At 44.4% G+C, this 22931-nt stretch overlaps 1 protein-coding gene across 5 annotated transcripts in view; it reads left to right on the forward strand.

Moving 5' to 3' along the window:
• Dock5 (dedicator of cytokinesis 5) overlaps positions 1–22931 on the forward strand; it is a 182116-nt gene that overhangs the window by 48338 nt on the left and 110847 nt on the right. For 4 of the 5 annotated variants that reach the window (XR_004517887.1, XM_033765488.1, XM_010623721.3 and 1 more), the window contains exons 3-5: positions 13195–13235; positions 18296–18351; positions 19966–20062. Coding sequence is in view for 3 of the 5 variants with exons in the window: in XM_033765488.1 (XP_033621379.1) it covers positions 13195–13235; positions 18296–18351; positions 19966–20062 (194 nt within the window). In the remaining 2 variants the exon portion in view is untranslated. Of the gene's footprint in view, positions 1–13194; positions 13236–18177; positions 18206–18295; positions 18352–19965; positions 20063–22931 lie in introns of those variants that run through there. The other variant, XM_033765490.1, reaches the window with a different exon arrangement.

The raw sequence follows: 22931 nt of genomic DNA on the forward strand, positions 1-22931 counted from the left end.
AGTGCTGTGGGGAGAAGAGGGTGAGGGACGGGAAGGGGAGCGGGAGGAGGTAGAGGAGGACGTCTCAGGTGACTTGTCCCTGTCTAGGTTAATGGCCCCTAAGCAGGATGCCTCACCTGTCTTTGTGTTATGGTCATTTCATCTAAATTTGGGTCACTGTCTGAATTAAAACCGATTAAAAGCAAGTGCTATGAAAACTACATAGAGCTTTGTAAATAGAAGGTTTCAGTGTCTGTCACCATGAAGCTCTCCTCCCCCATGAATAATCAGACCCCAGTATGAGTGCTTTCAAGCACAGGTCCTGTTGTTCCTCCAGTCCTGGCAGTTCCTGTGTGCAGTTCGTATCCACTGACTCATTTTTTCAGTTCCATGAACCACCACAAGAAACACGGGCTGGTCTGGGGTAAACCCAACACAGTGACCCCCTCATGGAACTAATAGAATGAGATAAGTGTCAAAGGTGATTCGGGGCCCCCAGAGGCAGGTACAGTACAAAGCTTTACTTCAGTGGAGTTTGTAGAGACTCAGGCTAGCACAAACACTCGGACTAGCAGAGGAAATGGCAACCTAACCATTCAAAGAACCATCAGTATCTGTACAAGAGGTCCCTGATATATGCTGTTATTTCTTCTGTATAGAAGGAAGCCAGTTTTTCAAATGCACTCGAATCAAATCCACTCCATTACAGAGGTTGAACGTCTCTTATCCCATATGTTTGGGTTGCATATATATATGAAGTCCTATCTTGGGAATGGGACCCGACCCATTCACTCGTATGTTTCCTAAGTACCTTATGCACATAACTGGAACGTAATTTCATGCAGTATTTTTAGTGTACCTGCCTTTAGGTGCAACCTGTCACATGAAGGCAGGAGTGGAATTTTCCACTTTTGTCTGCATTTCAGGAAAGTTTTGGATTTTGGATTAGAGATACTTGTTCTGTAAAGTGAGGAGGAATAAATATATATTTTGAATCTCATCTTTGCAGAGCAGGCCTCTGAACAAGAATAGAGGCCCAAGTTATGGCAGGTTACTTACATGGTAATGAATTTAGTCTGCATGGTAAAAACTCTTTAACGGACATAAAAAAGAAGAGAATGCTTTTGAAGGTTTTTTTCAGAGACTTAATAATTACCTTTCTGAGGTCTTATAATAGGATCCCTGCCTTGAGCTGTGTGACGTAGTGAGGTATATAACTTTTGAGAATGGCCGATTTAAGACGAGGGATTATCACATTCGGCTGTGCTGCATGGTAATTCATCTGTCTGGCAGCCTCAAATTAATTATTTCTTCCTTCTTTCCTTCCTTCCTTTTCCTCTTTCCTATTTGATCAATCATTCCCAATGATGCTGTTACAAACAAACAAAAATCGATTCTGAAAATCATTGCCCATTTAAAAGTGCTATGATTTTGTGGCGTGTACTGGGTATAAGCTGCAGTGGGGCATTTGACGAATTTGGAACTTCAGTTTGCCTTTGTTTCCCCACAAATCAAGATAATTGAAAGTACTGTAGTTCTTAATCCGCACTGTCACGGTGATCTAATTGAGAAACAACTGCCTTCCTAAACATAAATGACAGGGAGCCGGACAGCTTGGGTCCTGTGACAAGAGCTGCATACAAACGTTTTGCCATTAGCCTTGAAAACAGATTAGGCCGTGTGGCATTTTATCAAGTGTGCTTGGTCACTTCCCGCATCTGTTTGACCTTTACCTTTAGCACAGCTTGTCAGCCACCACTACTGGGAACACTTGTTCCTGTATGTGTTTTTCAGGAGATATGCAGGACAGCAGGCCTGTGTTGATGAAAAACATTAAAAAGCAAAGCCAGGAGAAAAAAATCTCATCTCAAATTTAATCTTACACAAAAGAAAATGCCTTATCGTACTTCTCCCTTTGAGATACATGTGAATGTGCTCCTGAAATCCATTTGTAAAATGCACATTATTTGAGCATAGGCGTCTATAGACTCTTCTAAGGTGGAAGGCAGAACTCTTGCCTGACTAGAAACTGCTTTCCTGAGTGGTACCTTCATCTTATTACCATCCTGAACTCATGCTTGAAGTTGACTCATTTGGCAGCTGCCCATGAGCCTAAGAAGGCAACCTCAGCCTTCAGAAGATGCTTTGGAAGAAAGTTCTTTCAAGCTTTACAGTGAACCAAATTCTGGTCTCCAAGGTTCTGGGTTGGATCAAGGGAAGGGTTCACAGTGGTGCAGTAGGGCCTGGCTGTCTGCAGACTTCTGATTGCTGAGCCATTCGTATTATTTGGTGTGTAGCTTTTGTGAAAAATGCCTTAGGTGTCTTAACCACATTGTGAAAAATAGTACATCAAACCACTGAAGGGCTAAGATTTAGTTGAGGATTTGACATAAAGGAAAAGTTAAATGGACAAAGATTGAGGGGAAAGAGGTGTATCTTTCTCCTCTTGCTTCTGTCAGGAGAGAAGGTTAAATACATACCTCTATGTTGTTTACAGTAAAGATTCATTTATGATTGTTGAGAGACAGGCTTGGTGCCATTGAGCTACATAACGGACCCAAACATGTCTCTTTTGGAGTGAGCATTTCTCAACTAACCTGCCGGCATGGCTCTTCCACACAAATTTGCATGTCTGGCTGGATGGTCTTGCTTCTGCCCTCATGAGCGATCAGGATTGGGACTTATATTCTCAAACTCCTTGAGGGCTCACCAGTGACTACCACGTTTCTTATATAAAAAGGGGGGCTTCCTTAACTATATATCACTTGATTAATTGAGTACACGTGTACTTCTCTCTCATCCATCTTGCAAATTCACACCGATGACAATACCACTCTAAAAATGAACTGAGGTGAACTTGTTGTTACTGCTGATAAAACTACACACTCTTTCCTGTCATTTCAGTGTTGATGACCTGACTGCATAAGTTAGAGAAATACATTCCCTGAGAGAGCAGAGTAGGTTTTAGCAAAAGGGACTGAGCACTGACAAGATTGCTTTGGTTTGAAAAAGAAAATACAAATGCTGGGATTTGGCAAACCAGCATTGCAGGGGTGGCCAGACTAGACATAACAGAATTTCCCTCCTCTCACTGAGCTTTGAGCTATTTGTGAAGACATAGAGAGGTTTCCTAGCGTGACAGTGGACATCTGAATGTGTCTTCTCTGTCCTGTCCACTAGAACTAGGCCCTGCTACTCCCACCCCTGCACCTGCACCAGATCCCTCTGCTGTCTAAGGAGATAACTTTCAGGCTCAAAATAGAAATCCTTGGCTTGTCTTACCATCTATTATAGGCAGCTAGGAGACAGCTTGGCATTTTTAGATACAGGGTTAGATTTTGAGAGTAATGAGATTTTTAACAAAAGGATGTTTTTATGGAAGGAAATTTTAGAGATTGCAGCTTTCATTCCTTTAGACTGACAGTGGGAGACACGGAGTCCCCCAGAGCAGTGAGTGTGCGCCAGGAGGTGGAGAACCAGTCCTGCGCATTCCAGGAGGCCGCAGTGCCCTTTCTTGCCTGGAGATCCTGGAGCCCTCTCAGATGTTCTACCCGTGGGCCTTGGGTTCCCAGGAAAGAAGGTTCATTCCAGCATCACGGGAGCGGATTTGGTTTCCACAGTAATGGCGCACATCCGTTACAATAATCTGTTCTCTGCTTCACCACTAGCTGAAGGAGGCCTTCATTTTGACACGAATATATTCATCACACATTTACAGTTTTGAGTACCGTTGTGTACTTGTCTTTGCAAAGCACCAGTCCTTTTCTATGTGAAAGAAATTGACAGTCACATCTCTTGTGAATTCATACTTATGTGTGTGTTCACACTTATGTGTGCTTACACTTGTGTGTGCTTATGCACGTGCATCTTGGTGGCCAGTGTCGTGTCACCTGAGGTGAGCAGCGAGAAAGTGTCCCCTTTGCTATTCTCCCATGTGGCTGTGGGGTCAGCATGGTGTAAGGGAGGGGAAGTAGAACCTGGCAGGTAGAAGACCCATGTTTGTATCCCACACTTAAATAGTAAGTCCCCACCTGACTTAAATAACCCTTTTCAACTCATTGCCCGGTCCCTTCTTTTAAGTATGGGTGTTAGATTTCAGTGGGCTCTGCCGTCCTGCTGAGTTCGAAGTTCTAATATCAACCTCTATCTGCCTGTCTCAAAAGCATAGCACTGAGCTAAGATAATTAGCCTAGAAGGCTGATTCACCTCAGGAAAGGTACAAAATTAGAAGTTTGTTGTGATCTTTGCTCCTTTTGACTTTCTGCCTTTGAATTTGTTTTCAAAAGCCCAGTGAGACAGTGAGTGCATTTGGAGCGCGAACAGCTTGATCCCCAGGGCTCTGGGAAGCACTGGGGCTGCTGCTCGCTGACAAAGGTGTAATCTCAGACTGAGCATTCCCCGTCTGCTGCGTGAGGAGTATGTGTCCAGCTGTCTGTGCTCGCTGCCTTCCCCTGTGGGACAGCAGGCTTCTGTTGGAGGGACTGCTTATGGGGGATGGGAGGGCAGGCTCTGGCCATGGAAACCTGACAGGTGGACCTGGTCCGTGGGGGGAGTAGCCTTTGACTTTGGCCTAGTTAACTGGGTTTTATTGACACTTAAAGAAAACACAACAGGACTTAGCACCTGTTCCTACTTTAGGGACCGCCCCCCACACGCACATATGTGGTGTGAGCGCGTATAAACAGTACTCCCTCTCTGTTTGTGGCCTTTAATTCCTGGGAGATTAAATGTAATTTGTTAATCTTTTATATGTATATGTGGGAGAAAGCTTATTTATCTTGTAATGGTAAAATCAGGAGTGATTTTGCAGAACATTCCATTATTTACACCAAATAATGCTTTCATTGTTCCAAAAGTCTTCAGCATCCCCCTCAGTAATTGCTTCTGAGTCTGTAGCATATGTGTAGCACTGTCCTTTATGTGCCAGTATCTCTAAACCCTTCCATTAAAGGCCCTTTTGTATTTGGTTGTTTGTTTATGGATCTGTTTCCTTCTCCTTGAAGACAATGTCTGACACACCAGTGCTCAGTAAGTATTGTTATGTATAATGAATGAACAGCCACATTAGCCATCCAAGTCTGGCTCTGATGCGCCTCCTTAGAGAGGATTTTCTCACCACTTTCTAAAGTAGCTTCATCTCTCTGAGTCAGCCTTTTCCACATGATGGTATTCCTTTTAGCCCTATATGAAATTAAATTTTAATTTATAAGCTTATGTGTTGTGTATTTTTCCCCCTTTATAAAGAAAAACCGAGAGCGTGGAGCTACTGTGTGTCTTGCTTTCCTAGCATTCAGAAACTTTGGGAAATTACAAAAGCTCAGAATGAACTCTGTTGCATGATATAAGTAATTAAGATTAACAGTCTTTGAGAAAAAATAGTCTTTGAGAAGACACAAGACATAGTAATTGAGAAATAGTTGTGTGACTTTTCACTTGTGACTTATACTTGTTGCAAAGGCAATTCTGGACAAAAGCATTTGATTATATTTGAGCAGTGCCATTCTGTTACTTTGCAGTTGCTATAGAGTGATATTCACTTGATAGTTTACATTTTTACATTTTTTTTAAAATTGCAGTAAATTATATGCAGTGAAATGCACTCAACTTAGGTAAACAGTGAGTTTTAACAAATGAATGTAGCCTGTATTCCTAACATTCCAGCAAAATATAGAACATTTCCTCACCCCCCAATTTTCCCAGTGCCCTCTTTCCTGGTTTCTACCCTCACTAACAACCAGTGTTGATTTCCATCACCACCGATTTGTTTTACGTCTTCCTCAACTTTATGTCAGTTCCTGTGTATTTGGGTTTTTCATGATAATGATTTTTAAGTTTGCTCATGGTATTGTAAATCAGCAGTTCATTTCTTTGCATTGCCGAATAGTATTCCATTATAGGAATATATCACGGTGTGTTTATTCCTACTCCCACTGATGTTCGTTTTAGCAGTTTTCAGACTGGGTTTATTAAGTGAAACAAAGCCTCAGAAAAAAAAAAAGCATCACAAAATATTCTTGTAGAGCATATTTGGTAGTAGGCTTTCATTTATCTTTTCCTTTATACATAGGAGTGGGGATACTGCTAGGTCGTAATGCCACCAGTTGGTTGGGGGTTCTTTTGCTCAATTCAGATAGAAATCACAAATTGGCAAAGTGCAGCTTCCTTGATGTTAGCAGCTCTTGTGTGCCAGTGGTTTGGTTCTCAGCATTACAGCTCTGAAGTTTGAGTGCCATTATCTCTTAGGTCTTACTGTTACAGCTGTTAATGTCACCACTTTTCAGGTCTTAGGGCCTCCTTGCCACCCCATCAGCTTCTCAGTAGTCAAAGCGCCTCGCCCCATTGGTGGCTTCCTGGACCTTTTTTAGTAGCTTCCACTGAGGCTCTCTCCAGGTCACCACAGGTCTCTGCCAGGGACTACTGGTTTCCCCTGCTCTCGATTCTTCCCTGCTACACTAGTGTCTAGGGCTCTTCAGGGCTAATAGCCCTATGTTACCAGATCTTTTCAGTGCAGTGTACTCGGTCCACATTAGCTGAGGATCATGAGTATCCAGTAGGACCACGTGAGCAAGGCTTTCCTGGGACCCGTGCTGCGGCACAGCAGGAGAGTGTACCAGAGGGAGGCATCCTAGACTGACCTAAAGACTGTGAGGCAGGGCTGCTTATGTAGAGGAGGAGCTGTCCACACATGCATACATCTCTTGCATTTTGTGAACTTATACGAGGACTTTTGGAATAGTGACACGGGGTGGTTTCATCTGAGCGATTGCATGGTAGAATTACTTGGAGTGGCTGTGAGACAGGTCTTGTTTTCAAGCCTATTGCTGGGATTGAATACCTTACAGTGGGGCATCTGGTACAGCTGTAGCTGTCATAGAGCTCTGTGGAACTGCAGAGAAGTGCCTGCTTCATCGATAACTCCTGCGTTTCTACTCCAGTGGCAGGACTCAAATGGTAACTGTGCTGCTACTTTGTGGCTGTCGGAGAGATGGCTGTGTTGATCATAGCTTGCTGGGGTTTGGGCCTTTCAGAGATAGCAGCACTGGATCCCATACCTCCCCAGTCTTTTCCCTGATGTGCAGTCATCTGCTGCTTCTCAGAGAGGTGGCAGCAGTGCTTAGAGTGGCCCTGGGTCGGGGAGGGGCACCATGGCTCTTGTCAAGGCTGCAGGCCCCCACATCCCCCATGGTTGCTAGGCAACACAGGAGTGACAGGAAGACTTGGGAATCAGTGCTCCAGGCCATCTTTGGGGCAGCAGAAAGTAAAAGCATGCCAGAATTTAAGTTTTGACTTTTTTCTATCTCAGTAGGTCATGTGTGTGTTTAATTATGTAAGGCATGACCAGAAATATAGGAGGAGTCTATTTGCTTTATATCTTACCAAAGGTATGGCATGGTCATTCTCTTTAGTGATGCCAATGAGTATCTCAGTGTTGTTGGGTTAGTTGGTTGGTTGTGTGGTGGTACCAGGCATTAAACCCAGGGTCTTTGAACAGAGATATATCTCCAACTTTTTTTTTTTTTAATTTTGAGAACAGAGTCTTGCTAAATTACTAAGTTTCCCAGGATAGACTTCTGGTTCAGTCTCCAAGAGTGCTGGGGTTGTAGGTATGCAACCATACTTGACTCATTGTATCCATTATTTTAAAGGATGTAGAGTAAAGTTCACCCTATTTAATAATAATTCTGCAAGATTTGATATATACATATATATGGTCATGAAATAAAATTCAGTAATAATACAGAACCAGTCCATCAGCCCCCCAAAATACCCATGTCAGATATGGTAGAGTGGTTAGCATAGCTGCCTTCCAGATTCTCCCGTGTCCCTTTGTAGCCAGCCTCATGTCAGACTTAGCTCTTGGCAAGTACTGACCTTCTATCCTTTTAACTTTACCTTTGCTTGGCTTGGCAGGATTCATCAGCTGTGTTTTTAATTTTTAATCAGTCATGAACATATATAATTTTAAAAGTCAAACGAAAAGAAGCATTCCCTTTCTATTTCCTTTTGATTTTGGAGTTTTAACCCTTACTGAAATCTTTCAACTCTTTTGTCTAATATGTGTGGTACACTCCTCTTCACTTTAAAATGACTGTGTCTTTATGACTTGATACTCCTACTTTAATTCAGTAACTTCTTCCTATGTCTTTTACATGCCCCACCAACCCTAATAGTGTCCTACTTGTCCCTACTACTGATAACTCAGTATAAATACATCATATATTTTGGGGTTTTTAAACAACTGTTTGGCCTCTTGTGTCTATACAGAGCCAACAACAGAGGATCACATTTCTTTTTCTTGAATAATATTTTCTCTAGAGTTAAGTCCTTTTTCTTGGTTTTCTGTGGACTGATTTATTTTATACTTGAACTTTCTGAAAGGAGTATTTACAGTGTTGTCTTAGCCACTTTCCCACTGCTAGGACAAAATACCTGACCTGTACAACTTGAAGGAGGAGAGGTTTTTTCTGGCTCACCGTTTGAGTGTGCTCAGTCCGTGGTTGGCTGGCTCCAAGGCAGAAACAGCACATCAGAGTGGCATCGTGGAAGAAACCAGTTCACCACACAGTCTCCAGGAAACAGACAGGGAGAAGAGAGGAGCTGGGGAAAATACACCTTTCCAGGTCATTCCTTTAGTGACCCATTGCTTCTGACCAGGACGTGAGTGTTTTTGGTTCATTTTAGATATGAAACGTAACACTCCTTTTAATATTGTCTAGGTGTGAAATAGTAATTGTTCTCATTTAACTGTCATCCGTGACGCGGCGTGGGCTTGGGCCCGCCCTGCCTGTTGGTCCCCCACGGTGGAGGCCCTCCTCTCCCTGCTGCGCGTGCTCATTTCCTCCGCTCCACTCATCACTGTAGCCGTCCCGTGTTCAGGAGGATACAGCTGCTGATTCCTCCTCCTGTTTTTCAAAGTTCTCTTTTCAGTCCTCCCATAACAAGGCGTGATGCTTTTCACCCATTTGCTCAAGCCCAAGAGCTAAATGCCCTTACGTATCTTCTTTTTCTCTGCCTTCCGTGGCTATTCCCGGTGAAACCATGAGCAAGTCCTGTTGGCTCCAAATACATCTTGGCCCTTTTTCATCTCTCTCCGTTTTCACTTCACCACCGACGGGTTCCCTTCCAAGTGTTCCTCTCCGTACTGTTCCTCTCCTCCTGTGGTCCTGTCCTAGCCAGCACGTTCCTTAGAACCGTGAAGTACGATGCCATCTAAAACCTTCCAGTGTGTGCCGCTGTACTTAGAATGAAGCCTCGATTCTTCCGTGGTATATGACACCTCAAGCCCTGGTAGTTAATCCCGGCCAGGTGTTAGCTTCACCCCAGGAACTTCTGTTATTTTTTCCCTTTGGCGGTACTGGGGATTGAACCCGGGGCTGTTATCCCCAGCCCTTCTAAAAATTTTGTATCTTGAGACAGGGTCTGAGGAAATCGCCAAGGAGGTCTCCCTGCTTTAGCCTTCCAATGTGCTGGGATTATAGGCAGTGCCACAACCTGGCCACTGGTGGAACTTATGAGAAGCTCTAAGCCTGAGCGTATCTGGGGGGTGGCCCTGGCGCCAGCATTCTTAGCAGTTCCTTGGTGTGTCTGATGAGCGTCCGGGGTTCAGAACTATGCCTCCCTCTTGCACAGCCTTTGTGTCATCTCCCAGCTTCCTCTGTCACACTGAGCTCTGGCAAGTGCATTTTCTTCCTGTCTTTGAACTTCGAGCTTTCTCTTGCCTCACAGTTTTCCCACTGGATTTGTTTCTGTCTGGAAGTTTCTTTCCCCATACATTTTCGAGGCTGGTTCCTTTTCGCTTCTCAGAATGAGCTTTCTCTCCTCACCCAAAGGAATGTTCCAGGTTACCAGCCACTCTCCGCCCCACATGTTACTCTCCTTGAGTATTTCTTCCTCTTCGTATTGCCATTGTCTCATGGCATCTTCTGTGTGTATTTTGACATGGGAGTGTAATCTACCTGACACTGCTCAGTCTCAGTACACCGTGTGCCTAGAATAGTGCCTAATAAGTATTTGTTGAATGGCTGCATACAAAGGAGAAGAGCCAGATAAGGGCATTTGTTAGACAGAGCGTAGTGAAATCAGTGGATGGGAGAGCCCTGACTGACAGTGATTAAAAGAAACCAGATAAAGTAAGTAAATTTCACAAGGAAATTAGGAGCTCTGATATTTTCAAATGGGAGGAGAAAGATTTTTATTCTGGATTGGGGCAGTTCCTGGAAAACAGAAGTGACTTGTTGCCTTACGGGAGAGCAGCCTTAGTACAGAATAACTTCTGGTATTCACCACAGTGGCTGTAAATGTTTTTGAGCTGGGCCCGCTGGTGCATGCCTATAATCCCAGCCCTCTGGGAGGCTGAGACAGGAGGATCACAAGTTCAAGCCCAGATGGTTCAACTTGGCCCTTTGGCAAAACCCTGTCTCCCTCAAAAAACCCAAACCCCAAAACAATCAAAAACAAAAACAACTAACATTTTGTGCCTGGCGTTTCACCTAAGTGGAAGTGAGAACGGCCCTTTGGAATCACTACCCCAAACCATTCCCTTCATTTTAGCAATGTGATAATTTAAGCAAGCATCTGAGATTCCTCCAGCGGCTTCGTACCACCTGCTTCTTAGAGCTGCTGATTAATACTCTCTTTGCTACCTCTTTGCCTTGTGATGCTTTTTGAAGACTATTAGCATACCACGTTTAATTATGATTAAATACATGGGATTAATAGGAAAATTGTGTTCTTGCTTATATGTCACATCGTGTTGTAATGCAAAAATAGCAAGCACATTATGAGCCATTACCAGATCCCTTACAGTTGTGAGCCGCTGAATTTATGAAGTCCTGACAAAAGGATATGATGGAAACCAGATGCAGACAATATTCTTCTGTTACCTGATGCCAAGGAAAATGAGTGTCCATTTTTACAAATCCAGCATGATAATTTTGTGCTTTCTGGTAGCAGTTATATGTACACAATTCTAGAGAAACACTAGAAGTTAAAAGGAAAGTCTTTCAAAAATGACAGGTTTAGGAAGCACAATTCTGTGATGAATGGCTACGCAAAATGCTGTTTACAAAAGCACAGATATATTCTCTTCTGAAAGTGGATCAAAGCCTATATTGTGTCATCTTGGCTCCATAGGGCCTATAAAAAAGAGAACTGCTTGCAAAAGACTAAAGTGTTGTTTCTCAGCTCAGCCTTTGGCTCTGTCCCTGATTCAGGCTGAAGTAGAAGCCAGACATTCATGCAAAGACCATTTCTGTGTTGTAGCACCACCAGGCAAGGTCCTTGAGCCTGGGGGCAAAGTGTTCCACTTGTTGGTCTTCCTATACTTGATGTCTTACACACTGGCATTTGCACTGGTCAGATTTCTGTCGCAGGGACAAAGTAGCCAACAAACACAATTTAAAGGTTGCAGGATTTCCATTTCAATCCATCGGTGGCGGCTCTGAGACAGAAACACAATATCAAAAGGGCATGGAGGAGGAAAGCTGCTTAACTCAGGACAGCCAAGAAGCAGAGAGCAGGGAACGCACATGAAGAGGCGAACGGGGACCAGATACAGCCCTCAAGGCCATGCCCCCATGACATAGGTGGAAGTGTGCCTTACTAACCTCCTAGGTGTCTCTGCAGCTAGCCAAATTGACAGTCAAGATTAACCATCATCGCATGGGAAACTGGGGGCAGTGTTTCCTGCTCAAATATCTTTTTCTCCACCATGTGCCTCCATGTAGTCCACAGCTTCATAGCAAAGCACCCCACTGCTCCCTGCAAAAAAGCCAAGTCACTCGTAAATGTTTGAGAACCACCAACAACTTAACATTTGTGAAAATATTACTCAATCTGTATCTAAGGAAGGTAAATTCAGTCTACGCTATAAGCGTGTACAACATAATTTATGTAACTATTTTCTGGCTGGTTAATGTAGGATAGACTGCAAGAGAGTTTACTGGCAGATGTCCGAAGTCCTGATTCATTTAGCATTTAGTCACTGGTGGTATGTGGCTGGCTGACGTGTGTGCCTTTCACAAGATGGTTTCCGTAGGCAATATGACCACAGTGCCTCCTTAGTTGATGGGTATGGCGATAAGGAAAATTATTTCAGTAAAGCACCATACTGGGTGTTCAATATGTTTTTAATAGGAGGTATTTGTATATGGACACATTAAATTATATAGTACTTCCTCTACCAGATAGAGGGCAATAAAGATAAAGAGTAAGAAATTGTCTGTAGGTATATGTGTCTTTATTGGATTAAAAAAAAAATTAAAGTCTTTGCCTGAAGCCTCAACAAGCGATCTCATAAAATGTCTTTATTGGTTTTAAATCATTTAAATGCTTGTAGCATTATTAAAATTATTTCAGATGTTTTACTATGTGTTTGAATTTTTAAGTGTAAATATTTGTATAGATAAGTTTTGATACTCCAGTTTAAAACTGATATAGACTAGTGGCTTTTATCCTGGAAATGCAGAATGAGAGAGTGCAAATATAAATTATCTTAAAATACCTATTTTAATAGTATAAGACGGGGCCGGGGATTTAGCTCAGTAGTTCTGCTGCCTGCTTTGCAAGCACAAGGACCCGAGTTTGATCCCCGGTACCAAAAAAGAAAATAAAATAGTATAAGATGACCTGCAAAATACATGTACACAAAGTCCATGTTCATTTAGGCAAAGAAAAATCTATTGAATAACTACAGATATTAAAATGTTAATATCTTGGGTGTCTTCTGGCTTACTGTTTTTGTTCTTTCTCCAAAGGAACAGAAGTAACTCACTTGCTTCTAAGTAAATTTTATTTGTTTGTTTATTTTTGATAAGAATGAGACTTTAATCTATTAAAGGTGGTGTTTATAACACTAAGAGATAGAGGATCTAAGTGAATTTTATTTTATTTTATTTTCATTTTTTTGGTTCCAGGAATTGAACTCGGGATCTTGCACTTGCTTGCAAAGCAGGTGGTAGAACCTCTGAGCTAATAGAACCTCTGAGCTAAATCCCCAGCCCGTGAATTTAACTCCGATAGATGTTAAGACAATACAGTTCTAAAATAGACCTGAACTTTACTATGGAGCAAAAGAATTGTTTATATCCAAGCATATTATCTGCTTATTGTCTGTGGATTCCATCTTAATGTTGCTACCCGAACATGAGAACGTATATTGCTAATATATTATTTCAGACAACATAGAAGATTTTGTGTTCTCTTATGCCCCAACAGGTTGGTACAGAGGATATACCCTGCAGAATAAATCCAAAAAGGTACGGTTTACCATTAATTTTTTTGTTTCATTTGAATTCTTGTCTACTAGTTTTGAGAGGGGCAGTCTTATCCCCTTGTCTGTTCTTGCTGGACCTAGTCAGGGTTTATGTTTGTTAGTTTTTGATGGTGCTTCTTTTCCCTTGCTAACTAATTTTCTGACCTCAGTGCTTCAGAATAATCATGTAAATTCACTGACTCTGCTTCCCAGCCCATTCCAGAAGGTGGTCCTGGGCGGCTTCTCCTCCCTGTCTCTGAGCTGCTTGAGGTGGTTATGAAGTAGCAGTGCTTTAGTTGTGCACGCACTCTGCCCGCTTCCCTCTCTCCCGCCTTCCTCTCCCTTTATCTTTTGTTTACAGTGCTGAATCCTAGAACCAAAGGGTCTCCCTGTTACTAGGTGATTCTTTCCCTCATGTCAAGTAGGGAAACAGAGGAGGGGTAGTTTCCAAATGGCCTTATAACCTCAACACATCACGAAGTCAATACAGCAAATTCTGACTAACATTTGACCAAAACAGAAAACGATACTGAAAATTAGGGAAGAAAATGGAAAGCAGTGCAAAGCCTTATTTATAAAACTTTTATGTTCGATATACATTTTTATGTATTTCATGCACCTGTATTTCGAGTATTTGATTTGTAATACTGAGCTGTAGTAAAAGTGATTATTCACTGTGGGCAGAGTTTGAAAAATACTGACGTAGATGGTTCCTTTTCCCAGGGTCGGAGCTATTAAACATCAAGCTAAAGAGAATCCATTAGTGATGCTAATACCCACCTCGGTTTATTTTATTTCCATCAGCACTTTTCCTTTGAGTCTGCTTGCTGGGGCAACGTAACATGTCAGCACTTTCCTTTGAAAGAGCAGAGTTGAGAAGCGCTCATTATTTCACAGTTCGTTCACATGCCAGATAGAGGATTGAGAAAGGGGAGGAAGAAACATTTTTTAATTTATCAAGAAGGGAGAGGGAAAAAAACTCGTGCAGTTCTTTTTCTTCAGACACAGCATCAGCTAGGTTATCCCCTGCAGATGGGCTGATGTTGAAGGCCCCTCAAAGAGCACGGAGCCCCAAGAACACTTTTGTAGAAGGAGAGGCTGTGCAAAACCAGGACTGCATGTGACTGAAGTTGTTGATTCTTGGGTCACATCTGTATTTGCACATGCGTGTGTCTATACGCACCTTGTGTTTGCTTTGACAGTTCAGTAATCCAGAAAAACTGGGGCATCTTTACTGTTGACTCTTCTCTAAACCCTGATGACAAAGTTGTCTACCCACTGTTAGAGTCTTACCGTGTGTCACTTGCAAATGAATTATTTCCACTTAATCTCGTGCTGGCTTCAGTTTGTCTGAGCTTTCAGATAAAGTGGCAGGTTTGCCAAGGTGAGAAGAATGGTAGAGCTGAAGCGAAGACCTAGGGCCTGGCACGGCCACCCTGCCTGCTTTGGCTTTAGTCTGCTTGGTGTTAATTCAACTCACAGTTACGGAAGGGGTGGTTATTTCAGAGCAGACCAAGAGTTCATAGTTACGATATTCTGAGTTTGTTAGAGAGTAAGAAAACTCCGGTCACTAAATCCCTAATCCTATTTTATTAAGTGAATGTAACACACACACACAATTCTTAACTTTTTTTGTATGTGTATGTAGTACTGGGGATTGAGTAAGGCCCTTTGCTCTAAGCTACGTCCCCAACCCCTTAAATTTTGAGGACCTCACTAAGCTACTAAGTTGCCCAGGCTGGACTCAGACTTGGATCCGTCTGCTTCAGCCTCCCAGAGTGTTGGGATTACAAGTATGTGCCACTATACCTAGCTAGAATTCTTGGTTTTATACTGGTAAGTGTCACACATGTCAAAACAAGGTCCCAGACCCTGGGGTTTCCATTTCAGTATGTGAGGGTTTTCTCCAGCACAGAAGACCATGGTTCCCACGGTACTCCATGATTTCCTAATATATCCGAACCCGTCTCGCAGTGCCCTGCTACCTGCTGTGAACTGCAGGCAGACAGGATGCCCCTCTGGGGTCTAAATGAGTTCTTGATGTGCCTTTAATTTTTTGTATTCATTAAAGGATTCTTTAAAACTTGTTTAAACTGAAAAGTTCACCCTTGAGAAGAATCATTTCAGTAAGAACTTCTCTTTGTTCTTAGTAGCTGAAGAACAACTTTGTAATACGTTGATGTGTTGACTTTTTTTTAAGTTGAAATATGTATTTTCCTTGTGGAGGGATCCAAGAAAAAAATGGAATGGAATTCAAAACCAGTTGTCATGAGTTACACTCGGCTTGTGACACCCCTCCTTAAGAGACCCAGCCCATTAGAAATGCTATCCTCAGACCATGTCCCTTTTTCCCTGTCTTGGGGGAAGAGCTACTTGAAAGTCTGTTGTTTTAAGTGGAAATTTTTGATGTCATTTGCAAGCAGATCTATCCATTTTGAGTGATAATAAAAGGAGCTAGGGGCTTTACAAATGGAGAAGCCAAGAGCTTTGCAGAAACCGATCATTGATCCTGGCAGGATTGTGGGAGGGTGGCCTAGGGCAACTTCTAGGAAACCATTAGTTTATTTATTTATTTTTTATTCAAGTGAGTAGGTTGCACTGAGAATGAAAAGCAGGATTGAGAGAGGCTATCAATCAGCTCTATATGGCCCAAGTAGACTGTGGCTTTTTGTGTATTATAGCCGTTTGGGAAATGTCTACAGGCCTCAGATTAATACCAGAGCAATTGAATGATGGCACAGTGATGCCTACAAATGACAGGGCGATAAATGACAAAATGAATCCTCTGTCACCGTGAACATTATCACACCTGTACGCCAGTATAAATTAGCTGCTTATAATTGGCATAGGTGTCACAAAACCATCAGTTGATATTTCTAAACACTTGTCGTTTTGGTATCTCCCACTTATTAGGAGATACCAGTCACCAGATTATGGAAACATAATCAATTTCATTGTTTTTTTTCCACCTTCCCGCTTTGGCAAGTTTCTGCACAGATATTCCTTGGACTCGCAGTGTTCCTTTTTTTCTTCCCTCTGGTGTCAGGGATGAGACTCGGGGACTCATGCACACAACCCACATGCTCTACTCCAGAGTTACACCCTGGCCCCAGCCGCATTGAGTCTTACTCTAATCTTATAACTGCTAATTTAAGCAATTCATCTCCACCTAGAGCCTCCCTTTTTAAAGAGTTCTGGACTTTTTTTCTCAAATATGGTTTTAAAAAATTCATGAAATTCACCGTCTTAACCATGTTTAAGGGGCAGTGAGTACGTTTACACTGTTGGCACCGTCCCCACCATCCAGCTCCCGAACCTTTCCCTCTTCCCAAAAGGAAACTCAGGAGACATCAAACACTAGCCCCCTCATCCCTTCTCCCTCCAGCCACTGGCCACCCCAAAGTACTTTCTGTTCATGCAGCTGACTGTTCCAAGCCTCATTTAGGCTCTTCGATGACTGGCTTACTGCATTGGGCATCATTCTCTCAAAGTGAGCTCTGGACAGCCAAGCCTGGGTCTCCTTGCTGACAGTCAACACATCACTGGCCTCCGCTCTGCAGACAGAAGCAGCACACCTGTGTCCCTCTGCATCCTGGAAAGAGATGTGGAGCTTCAGGGCTCCAGAAGTCAGGCCCCAAATGAATTACACACACACACCCCTCCTCTGGGTTTTTATTCGAAACTTCGATGAGTTTCACAGAATCGCTCTGCATTTGGTACCTGTAACAAAAAACCTCAAGGTCACCTTGTCTGTCCATGTGTGAGTTCCTGGTCTTAGCAGTCATGGGATAGGCAGAGTGCTTTCTCACGCATACAGGACCACATGCCTCTCTCTTAAAGGGAGAAAGAGAAGCATATGATCTGTTGGGTCTTTTCTGCCTGGTTAAAAAAAGGATGAGCCTTTCTGCTTCTGCCTTGAGCAGGTATAGGATCCACTCTGTCATCAGCAGTGCTGATCCTAAGTGTTCTTGCTGTTTCCTGTTTTAGGGGCAGAGAATGCAAAGACACAATGGAGAGTGTTGTACAGACAAAACACGTGAAATTGGACATAGAGCAGCCCTGTCGATGGTCACAGGTTTCCCATCTCAGTGGGTTGAGGGTCGCAGGGTGCACACCAAACTTCAGCCTCAGTGCTCTGGGCAGTGGGACTTCTCCCCACACTTGTGGCCAGTCACCTGGACACGTGCTATCCCCACAGTTCACAGCAGCTCTTCTGGAAGTGAGACTAGGAGCAGCCGGGCCAAAGTGCACCTAAACAGGTTCTTCTGCCTCATCTGGTCTGGCATGTAAGCGACGCTAAAGTAGTGTCTTCTCTTGATAGCATCTGCTCTCTCTCTGTAAGAGCATATGACGCAGGGACACAGCAGGAGCTTTTGGCTTGTAAGAAAATGCCGGTGTGTGGCTATCTTCGCACTGCTGGACCTGATCCTCAGTTCTTTAGTCTATAACCAGGGTTATCATAATTTGATCAGGTTTTTCTGGGCCTTAGATTCCCCTGTGAGTGGTGTCACAATACCAACGTGAAATCGCTCCTTATGGAGATAGAAGGGAGAAGAATTTGAGACAGTGAAGGGCTGAAAATAATTAGGTAACAAATACCGTGGATTTGAGGTGTGTGTGGTTTAGGTGAATATGCTGAAAGGAAATTAACTTGAGAAAAGCCATTATAATCTTTATGGGCGACCGAGTTCTAGGTAGCTGTCCGGCTCCCTCCTTCTGCGAGGCCCTTTAATAATGGGAAGCCTCTTGTGAGCTTGGGTCTGGAAGGGTTCTAGGAGCTCACTGTTCAAGTCCTTACTGTTGCTGTAGCTCTGAGCTCATGGGGCGAGCCTGCCTGTTTATTTACGAAACACTGATCCTATGCTTTCTGAACCTAAACTTCTAGGTTTCCCACATGACTGCCAAGCCTGTGTTGAGGAGCAGTCGGTGTAACTGCTGTCCTGCCAGCCTGCTGCACGCATCCCTGTCATTAAGGTGTTGCCAGTCATGCTCGCTGCCATTTGTGGTCTTGACTTTGGGATGAGGTTTTCTATGGCCGTGTAACCAAAGTTCTTCTCTCTGTAGGGTATTTTCCCTGAAACGTACATCCATTTGAAAGAGGCTACTGTGGAAGACCGAGGGTAAGTTCCAGGCTGGGAAGACCCTAAATGGTGATGAAGGTGTAAGATTTTCACGATACAGTGCTGCACATTGACGTTTCTTTCTTCTCTCTGAGTTGCTACTCTTCTGTGAGCGAGGAATGAATAAAAACTTCTGCTTGGTATAATGCTTTCTTCTGTCTTCTCTTTGTATATTGTCCCTTTCTAGCATCCTTCTCCAGCAGAGTAAAGATGGCAGTGGTGAGCTGAGGGCCTCTGCCTCCCTCTTGTACAGCCTTCTGTGTGTGTGTGTGTGCGTGCACACGTTTGCACACAGAAGTATTCAGGGCTCTGATTCAGTCCTGAGAAGCCTGCAGTTTGGGGTCTTTGCAAAAGAGCACGGAGTAAAACCCCAGGTTACTTGTCAACTCTAAACTCTGGCCACGTCATTGAGCCTCACATTCACCCCGAGGTTTTCCCTGCATATTGGGGGCCATAGACACAGGATTGGAATCCCGTGGCTGATAGAGAGGAGAGTGGGCTTGGGAGGAAATGGACAGTTGGACAGTTTCGCAGCCCCAATCTAAGAGGTCATTCTTGGGCTTAAACTCAACACCCACATTTTAAGAGGAGAAGTGGAAACATGGTTCAGTTCATGCAACTCTTGGGTGGCAGAGCCAGGACAAGAGCCAGGCGTCTTGCCCTCCTCCAGCTGGCTGTTCCCTTGAGTGTTACGTACCATGCTGGGAAAAGGCAGAGCGAGGAGCCTATTCCATGTAACTGGGATCACAGGTGCAGTGCTGGGTGACCTGTTATCCAGATACCAAGTACAGAGGCTCCTTGGCTTATGAGGGGGCCATGTCCCAATAAACCCATTGTGAGTTTTAAATGTCATGAGTAAGAGAGCTGGGAATTTGGCTCAGTGGCACCACTCCTGCCTTGCAAGTGCAAGGTCCTGAGTTCGATCCCTGGTACCAAAAAAAAAAAAAAGTTTGGAGTCCCTGGATGATATGAAACTATAAATGTCACGAGTCAGAACTTGTTGTACCTAAAATTCACTCCTCTCTGGGCTCCTGTATCTGCCTGTGTTAGCCCAGCAGTCTACAGTCTTCCCATGTGTTCACTGCTCTCTCCTGCTGCTGCCAGCTGAGGAAATACCAGAGAGGACTTACGCGACTGAATGTAGTATTGCGTCTGCTCTAAACCAGGATTTTAGTACATGCACATTTTCTACCCTGTAAAACAGCAGATAACAAGAAAGCCCAGCCTGTTCCAGAAGAGCACCCTACCCCAGGGTGAGGTCCCAGGCCCCCGGACCCTGTCTGCCCACCTGCAGAACGAAGCAGCAGCATGGTGGAACCAACTCTAACACTGGGTCTTGTGTTTCCATCTCTGAGAATTGCTAAAAGCAGCCTGGTTTTGTCACTGAGGCTCCCAGAAAGAAACAGCATGGATAGGTAGAGCCAGGCTGCATCCCATAGAACTCTTAGCTGCTCAGATGTGTTTAGGTTCCCTCCCCACCCCCGTGGACAGATCTAGCTTTACCTTAAGCAAAGCAGCCCCATACCTGCCCCTGAGCCTCAGGGAAGTGATAATCAGAGTAGCTTGCAATGGCCCCTCTCACAGTAAACTGAGCCTCTGTTTGCTTCTCATCAGGCAGCATGAGACGGTGATTCCTGGTGAGCTCCCTCTGGTGCAGGAGCTCACATGCACTCTGCGAGAATGGGCTGTCATCTGGCGCAGGCTCTATGTGGTGAGTTTCTCCAGGCTTGTGGCTGGCAGTGGCATCATTTCTGGGCCCGTGGCCTGTGGTTCTGCTGCTGAGCCATCCTCAGTAGAGTGTCAGGCCCTCAGGAGCTCTCAGCATGGAATGGGAGGTGTCTTTTCCTGGACCAGAACGTGGTTGGCAACCAACTGCCTCTCATGTCCCCAGGGCTGGGTCAGTGATGCGGGACCACGGTGGGCAGTGAGTGCAGCCGCTGATTCAGTCTTTCCACAACTGAGAAGTGTACTGATTGTGGCAGTGGACACTTAACCTCTCCCTCCTGAGTGCCCAAAATGATGAGTCCTTAAGACACTTGTGTAAAGTAGGTGCACTTGGAATGAGAGTAAATAAAGTAGCACATCAGTCAGGAATGAGACTTTCCTCTTCCATATCCCTGTGCACCAATGAGTAGAAATTTGCACATTTCAGTCATCAGCCCCCGGAGGATGGCATTCTGAACCCATGGCCTTTGTACAGACTCAGAAACTCGAGTAGTGTTAAGCCCTGGTCAGGGCACACTTCCAAGTGCTCTTTCTTACAACACTGGTGTGACCTCAAAATGCCAGTGTGACACTCTGGCTCAGTGGGAAATTGCAGAGGACCTGGCACATCTTGTCTGCAGTAAACCACAGTCACAAGTTGTGTGTAGATTAGAAGTGGGAACTCCTACAGTGAGGGTATAGTTTGTCCCCTCTCGAGCTCATGCTGGAGTTCAGTCCCCATGGTGAGGTGTTTTTAAGAGCATAGAAAGGTTACCCAGCTCTAATGTTGAGAGGTGTGGACTCTGGGAGGGGATCCGCAGCTAGAATGCCATCCCCAGATGTGACCCCTCAACCTGGGACCAGAGCCAGAACCAGAACCCAGTGTATAGGATCATGTTATTAGCAGGGGAAAGAAAAGTGGACGAGGACCAGGGCCCTGTAAGGAAGCACGTCACACTTCGAGCCTGAGAACAGCTCCTCTGTAAGTGGCCAAGGACGCTCCACTCGTGCTGCCCCCAGGCCCGTTCTCTCGAGCTTCTGCGTGCTCCCTTCAGCGCTGGACCCCACAGACTATCTCCACGGTCTCTTCTTGCCTGCGGACCTCATAGGCGAGCGCCTTGGGCCCCACCTCTGCAGTTGGCCTCCATGGCTGACCAGGAGTCCGGTCTGAATGTGCACCCTCTTGTTAGACGTTTGAATGAGACCTGTGACTGCGCTAGGTTCGGTGGCTTGGGAGCCATTTGCTTTTGTTGTTTTGTTTTACGTAGGATTTTTATTTGGTCATCTGTTGATGGCTTGGTTTTAGTTTCTTTTCTTTGTTTCTTTAATCTTAATAAATTATTAGAAACACCCCATTCTAGACCCTGCCTAACTAGAAGCAGTAATCAAAAAAGTCAGAAGCTCCTTCTCGTGTTACTTCTAAGGGTGTGTGTAGGTATTTGATTTCTGTTTAGGGCTGTTTTATCCCTTGGCAAGTGATAGCTGTAGAAATGACTAAGGCCTTGGGTAGAAAATCCGATGGTGTTTCTCTGCCTGCCTGTCTTCCAGGTCTCGGTTAAGTCCTTTGTTCTTCATAATGTGCCTTCCAGACGCACTGGTCCACAGTGCTTTCTCGGCTGTGAGGCACTTACTGCAGGGTCCATCATAGGGCCCTCGGGGGGCACGCCTTATAAGGAAGGTGATCTTTGATCTCTTTATGTTCAGTGAGGAGGAAGCTGACTCAGTTCCTAAATCACAAGGTCCAGGAAGATGGAGGTGCTGCCGTCAACCCTGTGGCCTGTGTTGATCATCTTGCACTTACATTGAAAGCACTCTCCGCTTTGGCTAATTGATTATTTAGTGGGAGGTGTAGCACGGCTGATGGATGAGGAGCATGTGCATGGTGGGCTCAGTTCCCAGCATGCTCTTTCTGGGAATAGGTGAGTGAGGAAATGCCTCACATAAGCACAGGTGACACATCCCTGCCTGCTGTGTCCACTTCCTGTTACTATAAGGAAACACCGGAAGCTGGGTAATTTACAAAGAAAAGGCTTTATTTAGCTCAGAGTCCTGGAGGTTCAAGGGCGTGGTGGGAGCATCAGCTTGGTTCTGGTGATGGCCCCACCCCTGAGGTAGATAACATGACAGGGTGGGGACCTTGTGTGATCAGAGGAGCTCACACAGCAGGACAAGAAGCCAGAGTGTGGGACGGGGCCTTGCTCTCTTTATAACAACCCCAGTGAGGTAACTGGTACCAGTTCCTTCTGAGTGTGGTGCCCTCCATGACCCCACTAGACCCCAGTCCCTAAAGGCCCTGCCACTAGTGAATGTCCTCGGATTTGGGGCCCAGCTTCCAGCATACAAAGCTTTGAGGGACAAACTCACTCGATATCATGTCCCAGCCATTGCAACCCCTTATCTGAAAATCCAGCTTCCAAAATGCTCCAAAATCTGAAACTGAGTACCTATGTGACACCACAAGTGGAAAATTCCACACCTGACCTCATGTGTGGTTTCATTTCATGCACAGTATTATTAAATATATCATATTGGGCTGGGGATTTAGCTCAGTGGCACCGCGCCTGCCTCGCAAGCGCAAGGTCTGGAGTTTGATCCCTGGTACCACTAAATAAATAAAATATCGATTAAGTGACCTTCAGGCTGTATGTATATGAAACACTCATGAATTTTGTGTTTAGATTTGGGTCCCCATTCCCAAGACATCTCATTATAGATAAACATCATCCCCCAATGCAAAAAACACTTTGATCCTCGATATTTCAGATCAGGGATATTCAGCCTGAATTATGAAGGGAGGTTTTTTTAAAAATGTCACAAGTAAGAGTAGAGACTATGAATGAAGTAGGCTTTTTTCTTGCTAAACTACAGCCCTTTGT

The sequence above is a fragment of the Fukomys damarensis genome, unplaced genomic scaffold (genome assembly GCF_012274545.1).
Source record: "Fukomys damarensis isolate Sample0158 unplaced genomic scaffold, DMR_v1.0_HiC HiC_scaffold_18, whole genome shotgun sequence".
Classification (NCBI taxonomy): Eukaryota; Metazoa; Chordata; class Mammalia; order Rodentia; family Bathyergidae; genus Fukomys; species Fukomys damarensis.